This window comes from Nilaparvata lugens, chromosome X, assembly GCF_014356525.2.
Source record: "Nilaparvata lugens isolate BPH chromosome X, ASM1435652v1, whole genome shotgun sequence".
NCBI classification, from domain to species: domain Eukaryota; kingdom Metazoa; phylum Arthropoda; class Insecta; order Hemiptera; family Delphacidae; genus Nilaparvata; species Nilaparvata lugens.
The window spans coordinates 101,296,994-101,315,979 of NC_052518.1; the positions used below are offsets into that span (position 1 = coordinate 101,296,994).

Consider the following 18,986-nt stretch of genomic DNA (forward strand, 5'->3'; position numbering starts at 1 on the left):
TGTACCTATTCTGTGGTTTTGTCTCCAAGCTCAAGCCTCAAACTCAAAACTCAAAATGGTGGACTAGGAGTTTTCACTTTTCATTTTCAATAATTTAGTACACTAAACATACAACAATAAACAATAATGAATAGCCATGATCCATTATGGTACTTTTCCTTTTTTTGCTATCTGCTCTGTACTCTACAGCTGGAGGTAATTATGAATTAATTATACAACCCATCTTTTGTATTTTTATAACAGTTTCACTTGCCCAATACGCCATAGCTACTTAGCATGGCTAACTCTAACAAAGCATCATCTTACTTTATTTATACTAATACAAAATGCAACTTTGTAAATTATACCCATTCAATTCGTTTGGTATAATTTATCAATAATTTTTTGTTGTCTAACATGAGTGAGCGATAGCCTAGTATAATATTTATCAAAAACCAACCTTTCATTATTTTGATGTAAGTAGTCCTACCTCCTTATCAAATTCATTATTTATTCTGCGTGCTAAAATAGTTTTGGTTTACTTTCTTTAAATCCAGTTTGATCACACACATAAAAGGCTTTCTTATAGAAAGATGTCTTTATTATGTTAGAGAATTTTTTGAATAGCTTCAGTGTTCATCTGTTTAACTATAACAGCTTTGTTTTGACTTGTGTTGGAAATACTGGTATCGCCTACTTATAGTATATTTAATAAGTGAACCTTGTTTCAATAATTACTGCTATTTAATTCATTACTATTTGCCAATTTTGTTGTACAAATTTTTAATTTTATTGTGTCTTGGATTATTGATATTGAAAAAAAGATTACTTGGTAGGGTAGGATTTTTATTTTTGTCGATCACTACTAACACTACACCCAAAGTGAGGTCCACGTTATAATGGCAGTAGATGAAGATAGGAGAATAGCGATGCCGATTCTCTGAATTAATTAATTATATTTCTACTCTGTCAAAAACATAATTGGCATCGTTGTGGACCTAGAAAAGGATAGTACCACCGGCTTTGTCGAATGATAGACAAGGATAGCAAAACCAAAGTTGATCAAATACTGTCATTATAACGTGGACCTCACTATAGTGCCGGTTGCACAAAAGCCGGTTAAATTTCAACCGTGATTAAATCCACGAGAACCAATCAGAGAAGCCGTCTTATCAAAAAGCCTTCTCTGATTTGTTCTCATGAAATTAATCACGGTTAAAATTTTACCGGCTTTTTTGCAACCGGGCCCGAATCTATCAGGCTTTCATGGGTGATATAGTTGAGTAGCTTAGGTTAGTTTCCATAAACTATAATTTACTCATTAGCTGTAAACTTCTATTACTTATTCCCGATTTTGTATGTAGTACTTTGTGCGCGTATTTGTTTTGAAAGAAACAAACGTTTTTTCTTTTTGCTGAGGGTGATACCCACATGAGCTCTAGGCTTGTGCGTGGGTAATTCAAATTCAAATTCAAATTTTATTTATTCAATTTTTTTTTATTTAATAATGCGGATGTTTATGAGAGATGAATGGACCTACAGTTTTAGGTGGGTTCTGAACCACGGGGAAGCGATTTTATAACTCATGAATCATATTCAGAGGAGTTGGCTCAAGGTTAGGAAAACTTGACCATATCATAACCTCAAAAGTATAATTATGATTATGAAGTAAAAAAACTAATTAATCTCCAAGTTTTCTTCTTCATACATAGTTTTCTTTTGCTTCATACTTTGAATTCAAGTAAATTTGACTACTTTAAGCCCTTGACTCACAGAGAGCGATTTGAGATTAGAGCCATCTTAAGGTGCAATTCCCTAGAGGTGTATCGAGACCTTAATACCTTCAGCTTCATCCATTACCCACAATTGCGGGATCGATGGCGTCAAAAAATCAAAACACGTACAAACACATGAAAAAAAACTGTAACAGTTCAGATGGCAGTGATCCAGCGCTCATGCTCTCAATAAAAATTCAAATTATCACCCATAAATTCGTTCACACTGTAGTATGCCTTTGTACACAGTAGCTTCCGGACGGTTCTCCTGAAGGCGGCCTCATCCAATTGCTTCACACTATTAGGTAGCTTGTTGTAGAATTTCAGGGCTGAAATCCTGTAACTGGCCTGTGATCGGTGGAGGCGTCTCCTGGGGATATCCAACAGCTCACTGCGCCTGGTGTTGTGGCGGTGGATGTCACTACGGGCAGCTAGAGTATGCTGTATCTTCTTGACATACACTAAGCACAGGAGGATGTAATGGCTGAAGACAGTCAGTACACCAAGGCGAGCAAAGATGGGCTTGCAGTGGGCAAGATGATCGCTGCCTGTTATAATTCTTATAGCCCTCTTTTGCAGTCTCAGCACATCAGCAGCCCCCGCTGAATGACCCTACAGAAGCAAGCCATAGGTAATGTGGCAATGGAAGAGCGCATGATACATCATTATCAGGTACTTCTCAGTCACCAGGCCCCTCATCTTGAGCAGCAGAAAGCAAATGCGGGAGAGTCGACTGGAGTGAATGCAGAGAATGCAGCTATAAGCAGGCGTCTCTTGACGCGTGGTTAGAACCGTCACGGCTTGAGTACATAACCTATAAATTCATTAGATATAAATCGTAAAAGCAATATAGTAGCCAACATTTCTAATAATTCATTTGCCGTCTTGACGTTCATACAACATAAAAATCCAATTAATTTATAGGTTATGTGCTCTAGCCGTGATGGCTCTAACCACACGTCTAGAGACGCCTGTTTACACCTATGGTCGCTCACTGTGTATTCTGGCCCATTTGGCTTAATTATGCCTTCCACGAGTACCGGTATGATGTTTGTTATCTGAAGCAGCATTTATCTACAAATTATAAGCAAGGATATAATTGAATTCTATTGATATCTATAACAATTTTCAGGTACGGATGGAGACTCTTCTTTGACTGACCATTATCCTGAAATCAAAATACTTCCTCTGATGTCGACTACTGAATTCCTTTTCAAACGAATTGATGATACCTTGAATGCTACATGCAGTATCATTGGAGCGAATGCAGACAAATTCTATCTAGAATGGATTACGCCAATAGATGTGCAAAACAGGTCTGTTGAAAAATGTATTCATTCATGATACCTTGCATATATTCATTAAAATTGAGAAAATTTCTCAATTTTCATGAGAAAGAATATAATTATAGTGATTGATATTTACGTGTTAAGCCTTATGTCAGCTTACATCTCCGCTTTGTGGCAAAAACGGCAACCGTCAGGCACACATTCTACCTAAGTTATACGTAAGTCTACCTAAGACTGACCAATGTTGTGTCATCTCAGCGAAAAGCTTCGAATATAATTTTTTGAGGATAGGTTTTTGTATCTTTGATTTTTTGTTGTTCATTTTTCCTTCAATACCCAATTTAAGGTTGAATTATGTTTGTATCATTGTAATTGAGCCCCAACAAGAGGAGCTTTTTGAGAGAAACAACCTTTTCTCAAGTATGCAGTTTGGTTTTCGTAGAGGGAGTTCAACTGTTGATGCAGTGAATAAGAGTGGCTGAGAAAATTGATTCAGTGTTTTAGGATGGTGAGTCTCTGGCACTTACATTTTGTGATTTGAGCTGAGCGTTTGATTGTATTGACCCTCACCTGCTGATGCTGATCAAGAAGCTTCACTACTATGGGGCTGTGGACTCTGCTCTGAACATCTTGGAGTCATACCCAACTGGGAGGACACAGGTGGTGTCGTTGGCTGCTTCCTGTCCACTCCTTGTGAGTTTTGGGGTACTTCAGGGTTCACTTCTGGGGCCAATTCGTTCATCGTGATGATCAACGACCTAGATGACAATGGTGCATCTTGCTGATGATACATCGTTGCTGTCACCTGGCATTGACCTTCAGCAGGTGTTGGAGAGGTCGACAGAGCATCTGCGGTCTTGGTTCCTGGTAAATCGTTTCGGGCTAAATGAGAGCAAGACATAACATCATCTGCAGTTTGTCGCGCCATGATCAGGAGCCTGTGAAGCTGCTGGGCTTCAGGCTGGATTTAAAGCTCGGCTGGGCCATCCACATTCAGCAAGTGACCAAGGCACTGTCCCGAATCTGTTTTCTTTTGCTTGAGCTGAGGGGATATGTGACGGAGGTAATGATGTATCATGCACTTTTCCACTTTCTACGGTCTCTACTCATGTGAGGTCATTCAGCCAAAGTTGTGGACATACTAAAGCTGCAAAAACGGGCTGCCAGGATCATTACTGCAAGCGAACATCTTGCTCATTGCAAGCCTATTTTTGCTAAGCTGGGTATTCTTACTGTAATCAGCCACTTCCTCCTTCTCTGCCTTATGTACGCCAAGAAGAATCATCAAAATTTGACTCTGACTGATGTGCATTACCACAACACTAGGCATCGAGTGCTGTTTGACATACCCAGGGTGCGCCTCCAGAGATTGCGGGTATGCTATAGGAGTTCAGCACTATGCTACTTCAACAGGCTGCCTTTAGGGGTGAAGCAGTTGGACCTTAGCGTGTTCGAGAGAGTTGTGACCGGGTTCCTGAGAACCAGGGCTTATTACGATGTCTAGGAATTTCTGAATGATGACCTGTTCCAAATGCTACCTGGCTAAAGTGCCATTAAGTTGAAGACCAAGGCCTTGAATGATATTCAATTTTCGATTTGAATTTGATTACTACAATCTTGATGAATTATTTTTTTTTTAGTTTTGTTTTTGTATTTTACTTCTGACATGACGCTATCGATCCTAAATGATGTTAAACAGCTGAGTTTTGTTCGAAGACTCTCGCTGATGACAAATTTGCATGATGAACATGTTTATCATGCTCAGACACACATGTTCATCATGAATGTTTTGCCATCAGCGAGAGGCTTCGAACATAAAATGAACATCAATAACAGTAAATTGAACAGTATTTTGAGTTCGAATTCCACCTCTTGTATTCGCTAAAATGTTGAACTATGCATTATAATTTCAACATTAATAATATACACATGTTAGTAAATTTTGGTAATTCTAATACTCATAGAAAAAATTATCAAAACATATGAGCATCTATAAATGGTGTGACACTCCCCCCAAAGTAAGGAACTAATTAAAACATTAAAAACATTACTAATTGTTTGGTCGGCAACTTATTCTTGTGGTCAGTGATATTTAATTCTCTTTGACACTGACTACTTTCATCTATTAAATATTTTGTCGACATTAATATATTTTCGGATAACTTATCAAACATTGAAATATGTCGACATTGAAACATTAAACAACACAACCAACATTGAAACAAATTAATGCCGACCAATTTCGGATAACAATTTCATAGAAGAGATGGATGAGTATTTTCCTATATTATATATATATATATATATATATATATTTTTATAGCTTTTTCAGGCCCAGTTCATTAATAAAACACACAAACAACAACATAGACCTATAGACAAACTAATGAATCAAACGTACATATAGGGTTTATAATATTCAACATAAATATGTCTCGTCGGGCTTTCTTCATTTTTGGTAGGTCAAATGCCAAGCTCTCCCACAGTCCCCTCCAGCCATGACATGGCACGCTCATCCGCCAGGTGAATACAGTGGAATACAGGAATACAGGAATACAGTGGGCAGTCTTCCACCAAGTGCTGCATCGTCTGCACATCTCCACAGGTGCAGTGGGGGTCAGTGGCTATGCCCCAAGTAGTCTGTGCTTGAGCACACCTGACTGCAGATGTACGAAAGCGATTCAACCTGCACCAAAGTTTCTTTTTCAAATGCATTCCAGGCAAAGGCACAGATGGGTCTTCCACCAACGTCTTATTCTTAATGTTGACCTGAAACCATTCCTGCCGCCACAATTCTATAATATCTTGTCTCTCAACTTCTGCCAGTCGGATATAATGCCTAGACCTCAATCTTTTAAGGGGTGGATTCAGCATATCCTTCATCAGTGGCAGCTCTTGTCTGGAGGATAAGCGGTTCATCAACTGATAAATCCTTTCTTTTCTTCTCAATGCTGGTGGAACAATGTTGCATAGGACAGGCAACCACTCAGTTTCAGTGGGTCTTATGGTACCACTTATTTTCCTTATCGTCTCATTCAGGGTGATGTCTATTTTCTTAGTATGAGTGCTGTGCTCCCATACTGATGAACAGTATTCTGCTGCACTATATACTAGTGCCAGGCTAGATGTTTTCAGAGCCTTCACACTGCATCCCCAGCTTGTACCAGCCAAGTATTTTCTTGATCCGTGGGCATATTTAGATGAATAAGATAACGTCAAAAATTGGAACGGCTACAGATAAAATCGATCCAAGTCAACCAGTCTGTCAATTCATGACATTCTGCCTACATGGTTTCAGCCGCTGTAGAGCATTGTATTGAGCATAGGATTCTGGCTGCTGAAGAAACTCTTCAGCTTCTTAAAAGGATTAAAACAGAGCCTCCTAAATATAGTAAGTATTTCTGAACTCTCTGGGGTCCATGTTTCTAAACGTGAAGGGCAACTTATTAAATAAACGTACAATCATAATCGAATGACTGGATCTCAGCCTTTCCAGGCGGTCAAAGGGAATATTGATTATGAATATTATTGAATATTGATTATAAATCTCGAGTTTTGATTCCATGAACGTTTGGTGTGTACTGGAGCGTCTCCCTACATCTATGAGTGTGTATCAGGCTACTGCAGTTACAGAGGTTTATCAATGTAAGAGTGCTAAGCTCAAAAAAGTGGGTTACAGTTGGCAATTCTATCAGCTCTACTCATTATTCTAATTGCTCACTTCTACATAATCAACACCTTTCCAATCTTAGTGGCATTACCCCAGAACATAATATCATACCAACCGAAGGGAACAAAGCAAAATTCGAGGATCTCACATTTATTAAAAAGGAATAACGTAAATAGAGTTGCATAGAAGCTATGTGCTACATTATACATGGTGTCCTACGAAGAGGTTTACACGTTTCATTTTATATTAAGTGGCCATTCAAGCACCGACCGTTTTCAAATTTTACACAGTTTACAAAGTAGGTTCTAAAAATATTCTGGGAAAATTTCAGCTCCCTAATTTTCGTAGGAACAAAATGGCGGCATATTGAAAATTTTCCAATTCGCTTCTTGGAAAAACTACTGACGCCATTTTGTTTCTACGGAGGTTAGGGAGCTGAAATTTTCCTAGAATATTTTTATATTTTTACAACCTACTTTGTAAACTGTGTAAAATTTGAAAAGTTCGGTGCATGAATGGGCACGTAATATAAACTTGAACGTGTAAACCTCTTGGTGGGACACCGTGTGTGAATAAAAATTATACTATTATAAAAATGATTAATAATTTTAGAATAAGTCAAGGATTCATTCAATACTGGGTAATGGATTGTTCAGTACCATGAAAATAATCCAGTTTATCGGAAAATTGGGTTTATTTGAAATAAATAAATTTTAGGACTTGATTTTTAGACACTTGAAAGTCAGTGGTACTGATGAACAGCATATTAATGCAGTGCTTGAGAGAAGCACATTGACTATTGAAGACTGGTGTGCTTCCAATAATCTGAGTCTCAACTCGTTAAAAACCAGTGACCTCCAATTTAGTTTCAATACGAGGTTTACTTGCTTGGGTTCTCTGAAATTCTTAGGTCTTATGCTGGACACAAACTTGAACTGGAAATGTCACATAGATTATACATCTGGTAAGCTCAGTAAAGGGATATTTCTTTTGCGTAGACTAAGCAATATTGTCGAGCATGATGTCTTAATGAGTGTCTATTATGCGCACATATATAGTCACTTAGCTTATGGTGTCCAGCTATGGGGAAATTGCTCTACGGCTGTTACACTTTTTAAATTACAAAAAAAAAGCTCTTAGAATTATTTGCCATGCACCACCGCTTGCAAGTTGTAAACCTCTCTTTCAAGGATTAGGTGTGTTGACTCTTCCATCACTATATGTGTATGTGTGTTTGATTTACATGAGGAAGAATGTGGGTAAATATGTTATGAATAGTGATATACACATAATTATTGTACTAGACACAGGGAGGACGTGAGAGTAGATTCACACCGTTATACTGGCACTCAGACAAACTGGCAATTTACTTCTATAAAACTGTTCAATAAACTTCCTCTAGAGACTAGGCATCTAGAAATCGAAGAATTTAAAAGATCTATCAAAGCTATTCTTCTACAAAAATGCCTCTATTCAGTTGAGGAATTCTTTGCATAGCCTTAATACAATATCTTTTAAGTAGCACGCCTTCAATACTTACCTATAATTAAAAGTGTTTTATGACTTTAGACATATTGATTGGTGTAAATGTTTGTTTGACGATTGTTTTAACATGTGAAAGTGTTTCTGACAATAAAAAGTGATTTGATTTGATTTGATTGATTAGTTTCTATTCTAGGTATGAAAACTGGAACCATAAACTATTGAAGACAAACTCTTTGAATCTATACATGGACGCCCTAGAAGAAATTGATGCTGGGAACTATACTTGCATGGCTAGCTTACCATCTACCAATGTCACCCTTCAGAAACATTTCTTCCTGAAAATTAATAATAGTAAGTTACTGTAACCATTGTCTCTTTTCTGTGATATCACTTGAAAATGGCATCAATGTTGAAACATGGTGTGATTAAATAATTCAAAAACGGGTACTGAGATTTTTATTTTTATTACTATTTATACTGTAACCATTTATGGTACTCTGTTCGCGGTAGGAAACGACAGCATTCAGTTGGCATTTGTGTGCGTGAAAATGTAATGAATACTTTTTAAATTGCTAATTACCAGTTCACAAATTCACTTGCGCTTATTCAATGTCATACTGGGATCACGTATTCTGTGTTTACTGTGTTTGGAATTTTGGAAAATCAGTTTGACGTACGTGAATTTTAATAGCCCAATAATGACAATCTTTGAATAGTTGAAAAAAATACTTATGCAGCACAGTTTAACTAATATTCAGTTGAAAAACTGAATCAATAAGGATATGATCACATTGGTTGTGTATGTGTACAAGTGCTCGCGTGGTCATGAAAACCAAACGCGCAGATAAGAAACAAAATGTGGAAGGATCAATAGGAACACAAACACACACTGACGTGTCACAACTTGTTTCAATGGCTCTTTCCAGATTTTGTTTCTCGGCTCATGCATGATCTGAAGTGCCCTTGCATATACACACATCCAATGTGATCATACCCTTAGATTTTAGTGTTCCAGCTTTGAGAATTATTTGGATATATTTATTATTGTGTGAAGTTAATAAATCAAGACATTCAGTTAAAAGTGATGAGATAGGTGTTTGATCAATATAGATCAAGGAATAAAGAAATAAGATGAATCAGATGCAAGAAAATAATTATCATAATTTATCATTTGATTTCTGAAGCAAGGCACGTCTTTTGCTGATGAAAGTCTTTGAACAGAATCACTTATTTATGGAATTATTTTTCGATTACATGTTATTCGTGTATTTTTTGACATCCCATATGAATACAACGGTCAGATTCAGTGAGACAGTCATCGGCTACTACCTCTATTCAAGCCATGCTGATTTTTGACATAAATCACACTGCAGCTGGTTTAACGATTCTGAACTCTTTTAAATGTCATTTACTGTTGTTGCTGATTAGAAACTGCTTTTATTAAGCATGGAATTAACCTACTAAAAGATAATGGTGTCTTTCGAATCAAGTTGAAGATTTTCAAGTCAGAATATACAGCTACAGTATTTTAAAACTAAATTTCAACATCAATTCAATTGAATACTAATAAATTATGAATGAATATTTTATGAGATACAGGTGTGAAAATTAACTTTCCAAATTGATTCCGCCTATTTATTTTGATGAGTTTAAATAAGCGACATCACATTATAATTACTACAAGACATGTTCTACTCTAATATAAATTCCTCTTGAATTCATTATTTTCCAGGGAAGGGTCATTGCGGTAAAAACCATTTTTCATGCAACTCAGAAACATGTATTCATCAAAGATATGTTTGTGATGGAAGGTTAGACTGTGCTGATGGGGAGGATGAATCTGAACGAAATTGTGGTAAGTCACTCTCTCTTTTTTTAAAAATATGTTCTCTCAGGAAATCTGAAGTTGGTGGTGTTGATGATAAAAAAGGTCGGAGTACGACAAACTGAGAATTCAATACTAAACTGACCTTTGGCATTTTTGTGTGTAGAACGTAAAGAAACATGAAACCTTGGTTTGCAGCACGGAGTCAATGTTCAATAGGAGCACACGGTTGCCGTTTTTATGCCGATTCTATCAAAAAGACCCATACTCTTTTGCGCTCTTTCTCTCTCACAATTATTCCACAGGATCTCGGGATTCTTTGAAATCTGGCAGCGCTGTACTCCATAAGACTGTTGCTACAGAACAGTTCATAATTCAAATTCAATTTATTTGAAAATGCAATGAAGTATAAATAAATGAATGAATGCACATATCAGTGCTCAATCATAATTATCTCAATATAACCATAGAGAAACAATAGCGTAAGTAGATATCCCATGGTATAGGGAATTTATGTCGCAACTTTTACTGTTATCCCAAGCCGATTACTGACGATTATTGTCAATTTTTACTGTTTTGTTGGGAGTGTAAGAGTGTATGAACGGCACAATTTGAGAGACTACCAGCGTCACACAGCTGCATAGGAAAGAACTATGTGAACTATCGGCTTGGGATAACAGTGAAAGTTGCGACATAAACGCCCTATACCATGGGATATCTACTTACGCTATCGTTTCTCTGTGATATAACGTTAAATATAAAATAATAATCTACAACACTGCAAAATTTGTGAATACATTCATATTCATTCCTTTAGGCTCGACTAGCATAAAATAAAACTTGTGTGCTAGCCAATAGCACACAAAATATAAATAGTTATAAATAGCGGAATATTTTCATACATTACAGAAGAATAAAATATAGATTCCATGTTTGAGGAAATTCTAGATAAACTTTCTCTTATAACTTTCTCATTCTTGAGTTTTCTCTTATTCTTTGAAAATAGATTGGAATGGAAAATAGGATACAATGTGGTGGTTAGAAATGGAGAAAATATATGTTACTATGTCTTGTTCCTAAATCAAAGTAATTTTTTTGGATCCATTTATCAATATTTTCTTGGCTCTGTTTCCCGTGATTTTTTACGGATTGTGAATAGATTTATATTTCTGTGATGAAAAAAATTATATTTCTTATATAGGCTAAATCTGTCTTGAGATGAGGACTTTTAAGGCTGTGCAAAGGCTAAAAATGAACTTTCTACTCGTGATATTTTTCAAAGTTTTTCGATTTGTATATCATCAAGCTATCAAAATGAAAAAAGTTTTCTCAGGAAAAAATGTTTTTTCCGATCATTACTTTTTGAGATATGAGCGCCTGAAGTTTGAATTTTTGGTACAGAACATTTCAAATTCGGTAAGATATAAATCCATGAGATTTAGAGGATGGATTCTTCATGGAATTGTTGATCTAGTAAAACAAAAATTTTCTGAAAATATCAATTTTTGAAAAAGTTATTCAATTTACCAAAAACAACCCAACTAAAAGTTATTTTTGGTTATTTTTAGTAAATTGAATAACTATCTTAAAAATTGATATTTTGAGAAAATTACTGTTGAAAAAGCACTTTGATATTTTGAAAGAAGCACTGTTATCTCAAGCCGATTACTGTCGATTATTGGCGATTTTTACTGTTTTGACCGGGTAAGAGTGCATGAACGGCACAATATGAGAGACTACCAGCGTCATAAAGCTTCACGGGAAAGAACTACGTGGACTATCGGCTTGAGATAACAGTAAAAGTTGCGACATAAACGCCCTATACCATGGGATATATTCTTATGCTATTGTTTCTCTATGGCTTTAGCCTCTCGCACAAGAGCCCTCCACACATAACGGCCACAGTCTTTCGTCTCCATGCTATTATCCCCATCTTAAGGAGATCATCCTCCACTTCATCGGTTGCGTGGTGTCCCCTGTCGTCTTCTGCCTTCCATCCTGGCCTTATAAATTGCTCTTTGCATTCGATGCTCTGCCATTCTCTCAACATGACCAGCCCAGCGCAATCTTTGTGATTTAAGGCTGTGCAAAGGCTAAAAATAAACTTTCTACTCGTGATATTTTACAAAGTTCTTCGATTTTTATATCATCAAGCTATCGAAATGAAAAAGTTTTCTCAGGGAAACATTTTTTCTGATCATTACTTTTTGAGATATGAGCGCCTAAAGTTTAAATTTTTGGCACAGAAAAATGTCAAATTCGGTAAGAGATAAATTCATGAGATTTAGAGGATGGATCCTTCATGGTATTGTTGATCTAGTAAAACAAAAATTTTCTCAAAATATCAATTTTTAAGATAGTTATTCAATTTACTAAAAATAACCAGAAATAACTTTTAGTTGAGTTATTTTTAGTTATTTTTGGTAAATTGAATAACTTTTTCAAAAATTGATATTTTCAGAAAATTTTTGTTTTACTAGATCAACAATACCATGAAGAATCCATCCTCTAAATCTCATGGATTTATATCTTACCGAATTTGAAATGTTCTGTCCCAAAAAATTCAAACTTCAGGCGCTCATATCTCAAAAAGTAATGATCGGAAAAAAAATGTTTTCCTGAGAAAACTTTTTCATTTTGATAGCTTGATGATATACAAATCGAGAAACTTTGAGAAATATCACTACTAGAAAGTTTATTTTTAGCCTTTGCACAGCCTTAATGAGACGGACCACATCCTCACCACCAACGATTTAATTTAATTGTTCGTTCCACTGGAACATTTCTAGTACTCTTTTTTTTTTGCTCAATTAAACACAACTTGTTTCGACATGTCATTGTAGAGGCCAGCGATAGAGGCTTATCAGATAGGCAGTCAAGAAAAGATGGCCACCGTCAGGATACTTTGATTCTTTCCTTGAAAAACGGTTCTTTTGGTTATCACGCTTATTTTCTGTCAGTTATGAGATATGGAGTATTTTTTGGGGGAAAAAGTATAGAGAATAATGGAATATTCATACTGCAGAAGAAAGCCATTAGGATAATTTATAAGATTAATACAATGCGTTCTTGCAGACCTTATTTTAAAGAAAAGAGATTGCTGACGGCTCCTGCTTTTTATTTATTAGATTTAGCAATCTTCGTTATTAAAAATAGACGAATGTATGAGAATAGCCAGGTGAGTCATCCTCATAATACAAGATTTAGAGGTTTTGTTTGCCCACACCACAGACTTAGCCTGCTGGAGAGTGGCCCGTTTTATATGGGAATGAAAATATTTAATTCAATCCCATCTCACATAAGAGAAATTGATGGCTTGAAGGAGTTCAAAAGACATTCAGGGAATTCCTTATTGTATTGTGTCCGTACAGGTTAGCAGACTTCCTTGTTGAATAATGTTTGATTGATGTATGTTATGTGGGATCTGTTGTGTTGAAATAGGAGGGATGGCAAATATTAGATTAAACTTTGACGTGTCATATACTGCGGGATCGTTGCTCCCTTAATGCAGTTTAAATAATTGTGACGAACAAGAAAAGTAAAGTAAAGTAATAATGTAATTAGTTGTATATCCAATCTCAACGAAGAAACAACTCTACGCTAATTTTTTACCGCCATTTATAATTCGCTTATTCTGGAACCCTGCAGGTAGTACAGTCACATATACCCTTACCCTGACCGACTAACGGGTAAATCATTCTTTTTTTTTAATATATTGTTGTAAACTGTATGCAATATAGTCCATTTTGCATATCAATTATTCGCCAACTATTACCGCCCAAACAGTCATTAGTTCATTAATTTTTTGTAATGTGATTCTCAGTGGTTGCTTTAATGAGAATTTTCCTAATCTCTACATAGGTATTGGTTTGCCTAACTAACATACTACTTGGGAACACAATAAGCTTCGGTTGACGTGTGGGGTTCTTTGAACCTTTGGATCCTTGAATCCGTCCCTTCAAAAACAATAAACAATATCTCTTGAATAGATATAAATCGGGTTTGGCAGGACCTTCAATTGTTTGTATTGCATATAAAAAGGTTTTATTTTATATTCAGAAAGTATGAGAACTTTTTTCAATGGAGTTTTTTTTCTAGGGACGTCGCCTTGTCAAGGAAAACTCACATGTGATGGAAGATGTATTCCAGTCTCATGGTGCTGTCAGCAGTTCATTGATGCTAATTGCACAGCCACTGTCAGACTCGCTTGTTGCTCAGAAATTCATAAACGTGAGTATAATATTTTCAGAATATTCCAACTGTAATTAAAAAATATGCTGAATGTCTCCTCAAAACTAGTGACTGTGTACTTACAGTCGAAACAAATATAGTGTACTTTATTTAATTCCGCTCAGTTTCTTTTTAATCGTCCTTTTTTACATAAAAGTCTCTTGTGAATGGATCAATATTTTCCATTTGAAATGAAAATTAAAGATGGATTTGCACACAACATTGAACAGTGAAAGTATAATTCCTATAAGTTGTAATGGGATTATTCATACTTGACCGGGCTGAGTGGGATAGTCCATTTAGAACTAGTGGCAATTATATTTTCACAGTAACTGTTGTGAGTGAATTCAGCTTTATTCGGAAAAAAGAAAACCTTACAAATAGTATGAATAATAGAATAAACATTGGCTACCTGCACTCTCGCACATTGAACCGCCAGATCTCCGTCGCTCAAAATCTACCAGTAGATTATGGGATCAGATAGATAGAAATCAGTCTCTCCCCATTCATCAATTTCTCGACCCTCAACCAGTTCTGAGACTGAAATCCCGCAAACCCCCATGGCTGAGCAACAGAATGAGTAACCAGCAAGCCTTGACTGTATGGCAAGAGCGATGTCAACTGTTGGGAGGTGAGAATAGAGATAGAATCAACGTATCTGCCCTCCCGACGGGTTTCTCTCTGCCTAGGAAAACATGGGTGCGCCTAAATAGGGTAAGGACTGGTTGCAGTAGGGTAAAAGCGACAATCCATAAATGGGGTCTTGCGGAGTCAGCAGATTGTGAGTGCGGTGAAATGCAAACGCTCCACCATATTACCGATGAGTTCCCACTATACAGGTTGCCAACTGGGGCTGCAGGTCTCCTCACTCTTAGTCCAGATGCTCTCCAGTGGCTGAGTCACCTGCAAGTGCCAATCTAAACGTTTATATCGTGTTTTCATGTAACTCTATTTTCATTTTATTTATTTATTGACAAAGCTACTCAACTGGCAATCATATGATTTTAATTTTTCTTGACGTCTCTTCTATAGTGAGGAGTACCTATTATGTTTTTCCCCTGACCATACGAATATAATATATAGAATAAACAAATTGTTTCAACAGTACATCAGATAAGTTATCATCATAAATATCTAATAAAAACTACAATATTATAACTCACGTAATAAATCACGTTTCTCACCATATTTTGTTAATTATCTTTGTGGTCGAATGGTCATCACTGTTCAAATTTCTTCACCTCAACAGATATGACTTTGATATTGAACTATCGAGAAGGGCAGAGCCAATTTTGTATCTCGTCGAGTTGGCTCTTGGGATTATTGAGTTAGTGTAACCGTCCACTGGAACCGTATTCAACCGATCCGTTCGGCCTTTGGATCGGACGAATCTGTCGGCTGTTAATTCGGCCGCATATGGTCGTCCATTGGAACCGTTTACGTCAGTCTAGTTGCCAATTATTGAATTAATACTATCATAGACAACAAAATTTTTCATAAACAATTATTATATTGAAATTTTGAAAATTGAATAAACAAATATCCACTAAATAGTTATTCATTACAATAATCTTACCTTCAACAAATATCCACTAGATTTTTCATTATTAGCAATGAAATTGCTAGATTGATTCATTACTAAGCAGTCTTTGTTCACAGATTCCTTTGAATATCACAACGGTGATACCTTTTGTCTCGCATATCCCACAATGAAACATGCTCTTGAACCAAACTTATCAACTTCTCATTGTCCATAGTTACAACTTTATTAAACAGAACAACTTCAAAAAACAAAAACAAACAAGATTGTGAAACAATTTCAGGTTAGGAACACTTTGTTGTCTCAGCTCGACAAGTTATTTCGGCCGGATAGAGCCGGAAAATCCCATTCAATACGTATCAAAAAATTGATCGGCCGTGCACGGCCGTATGAACCTGTTGCAATGGACGAGCATCTATTCCTTTCTCTGTTGGGGGATCGTTCGGTCGCGTTTTCGGCCGATGCTAGTTCGGACGAAAACGGTTCTAGTGGACGGCCCACCTTGACCTTTGCGCCCTGATAGCTCGCACAATATCTTCTGGTTCCATAAAATTGGCAATTGGCAAATTATTTCTAATGTGCCACCCATCTTCCGTTCCGATTTTTCATTCAAAAACACGCAAGGTTTACTCTTCTCTACTAGTCAGCGTCCACGTCTTAGCACCATAAGTGGCCACTGGTCTGATCAGTATTCTGTATAGCCGCAGCTTTGAAATGCGTTTCATTTTATCGTGCATGGGACAATCCATAACCTAAATTTATGCGCAATAACAATATCTAAAGGTGCGTACAGATATACGCGCCGCGAACAACTTCAAAAAACGAACAAGACTGTGAAACAATTTTAGGTTAGGAACACTTGGTTGTCTCAGCTCGACAAGTTAGTTCGGCCGTATAGAGCCGGAAAATCCCATTCAATTCGGATCAAAAAATTGATCGGCCGTATGAACCTGTTGCAATGGACGAGCATCTATTTCTTTCTTTGTTGGGGGACCGTTCGGTCGCGTTCGGTAGTTTTCGGCCGATGCTAGTTCGGACGAAAACTGTTCTAGTGGACGGCCCACCTTATGATCACTTCTGATTGACATCCTTGTTAATGGACATTTCAATTGAAGTAATCAAAACTTCTAGATTTGATTAAAAGTATTCGGTAAATTTCATTTATGTACCAGAAACTATTGTATTATCTCAATAACCATTGGCTTGATAATTTTTCGATTCACCAATATGTTTTAAATCGGTCAGAACTTATGTAAAATTTTATTCGTAGTCCAATGCAACTGGTCCTAAGCTCATATTATATTTGATGTTTATTGAAATGTACAATCAAATGTGCACAAGCCAGTGACAAATGATTTTTTTTAATTATTGGGATAGTTAAATAATTTTTGGGACATTCCATGATGTATTGAATAGTGCATATTCTGGATATATCTCTATTATAAATGAAGATTTGACTTGAATGAAAAAGACTAAGAAATATTGAATAGTGCATATTTCTGGAAATATCTCTATTATAAATGAAGATTTGACTTGAATGAAAAAGACTAAGAAATATTGAATAGTGCATATTTCTGGAAATATCTCTATCATAAATGAAGATTTGACTTGAATGAAAAAGACTAAGAAATTGTCAAAAAGCCACAGATTTATTGATACTTAGAAAGACCGGTTTCGGTTATTACACCATTGTCAATCTCTGATAAACTAGTTTACTAGTCTTTTTCATTCAATATGAATAATTACCACAATATCAACTTCTCAACTACACAAAAAGTGAAGATTTGACCTTGAGGCAGGTTACTTTCGATTCCAAATCAGATTTTACATGACATTTTATTGACATAATAAATAGATTCTGGAGCATTCCATGAAATGTATCTTTAGATTGAAATCAATATGATGATGAAAATAATGTATCTTTAGATTGAAATCAATATGATGATGAAATGTGTTTAAGCCGTGTACGTTCATAGCCAACCTTATTTGATATTGTCATTGTATTTGAGTAATCTAGTTGTGTGACTACATATTCCTAATTTTAATATCATGGTTATTGTTTTTCAGCATATATCGACAGTGACAACGGAATATCTTCTGCTGATCAACAACGATTGAATGATATCCACTTTCTGCAGACCACAATCTACATTGTCATTGGTAAATTTATTTTCTCAATTTGGCTTGAGACGATTTGTTTTGATTCAACTCTCTTTAGTGAGGTCCCCGTTGTAATGACAGTATTTTATTAAATTGGAGTTGATATCTATGTCTATCATTTGATAAGGCATATAGCACTAATATTTTCTAGCTCTACAACTTTGTCAAATCGTCTTTTAACATGTAGAAATATAATTAACTAACAAAATATTCAATCCCAATTATGGAAATTTATTTTTAAATCATTCAAAAATATTTTTCATATATTTCTAATGAGAAATTATTAATAAATAGTATGTGATACTCTAAATAGGGTTTAATCATGGAAGTGAGAAAACCATGGAACTGAAGTCCAGAATAGAGATTGCAGCAGAAACGGACCGGTAGGCGTGGCTACTACTCTAACATCGGCTAACTTCGTTAACAATCGGTTGTTTCCGTTGACTGTTCCCACGTCGATTGTTATGTCACGTGCTTGTGATGCATGCAAGAAAGACGACTTTTGAGTTACTGAATTTATAGGATTAGTTGATTTATTCATAATTTAATTAATTAATTTATCTTCTACTTCTGCTTATATTACAAGTTGAATTGATTTGATGAACTTTGAAATGAATTGACTAAAACTAAAATTTAGTTGGAGAAATTGTTCGCTTAATATAATAGGATACCGTATGAAAAGTTGGTAAAACGAAGTCTTCTCATTGTAATTCATAATTAAATTATTTTCTTGATTGCAATACTGGAAATAGGTTTTTTATTATTTCCAAGATTATTGGTATCATTCATTGACATGAAAAAATGGATAATAATTAGGCTACCCATAACAAATTATAATTAAATTTGTTATGATGAGGTATGCTATGTTGTGCGGCTATAAACTATTCTTTTTCAAGCTCAAATAATTATCTATTGATGATTGCAGTTTTAAGCACTTCTTAGTCAAATTTAAAATATATTTATTAAATTTAAAGTTTGACTTGAAATCAATGTTTAATTCAACATATTCAGAAAAAAAAACAGCATTGGAAAA

General features: G+C 35.7%; 1 protein-coding gene across 1 annotated transcript; it reads left to right on the forward strand.

Annotated features, from left to right (window-relative positions):
• Positions 1-5: 5 nt before the first annotated feature.
• On the forward strand, positions 6-18,895 carry LOC120354721. The gene is made up of 7 exons (XM_039442163.1): positions 6-195; positions 2,887-3,070; positions 8,392-8,549; positions 9,931-10,053; positions 14,122-14,253; positions 17,861-17,953; positions 18,879-18,895. The coding sequence occupies exons 1-7, from the start codon at positions 147-149 to the stop codon at positions 18,893-18,895; spliced, it is 756 nt and encodes a 251-aa protein (XP_039298097.1). The 5' UTR covers positions 6-146.
• The last annotated feature ends 91 nt before the right edge of the window (positions 18,896-18,986 follow it).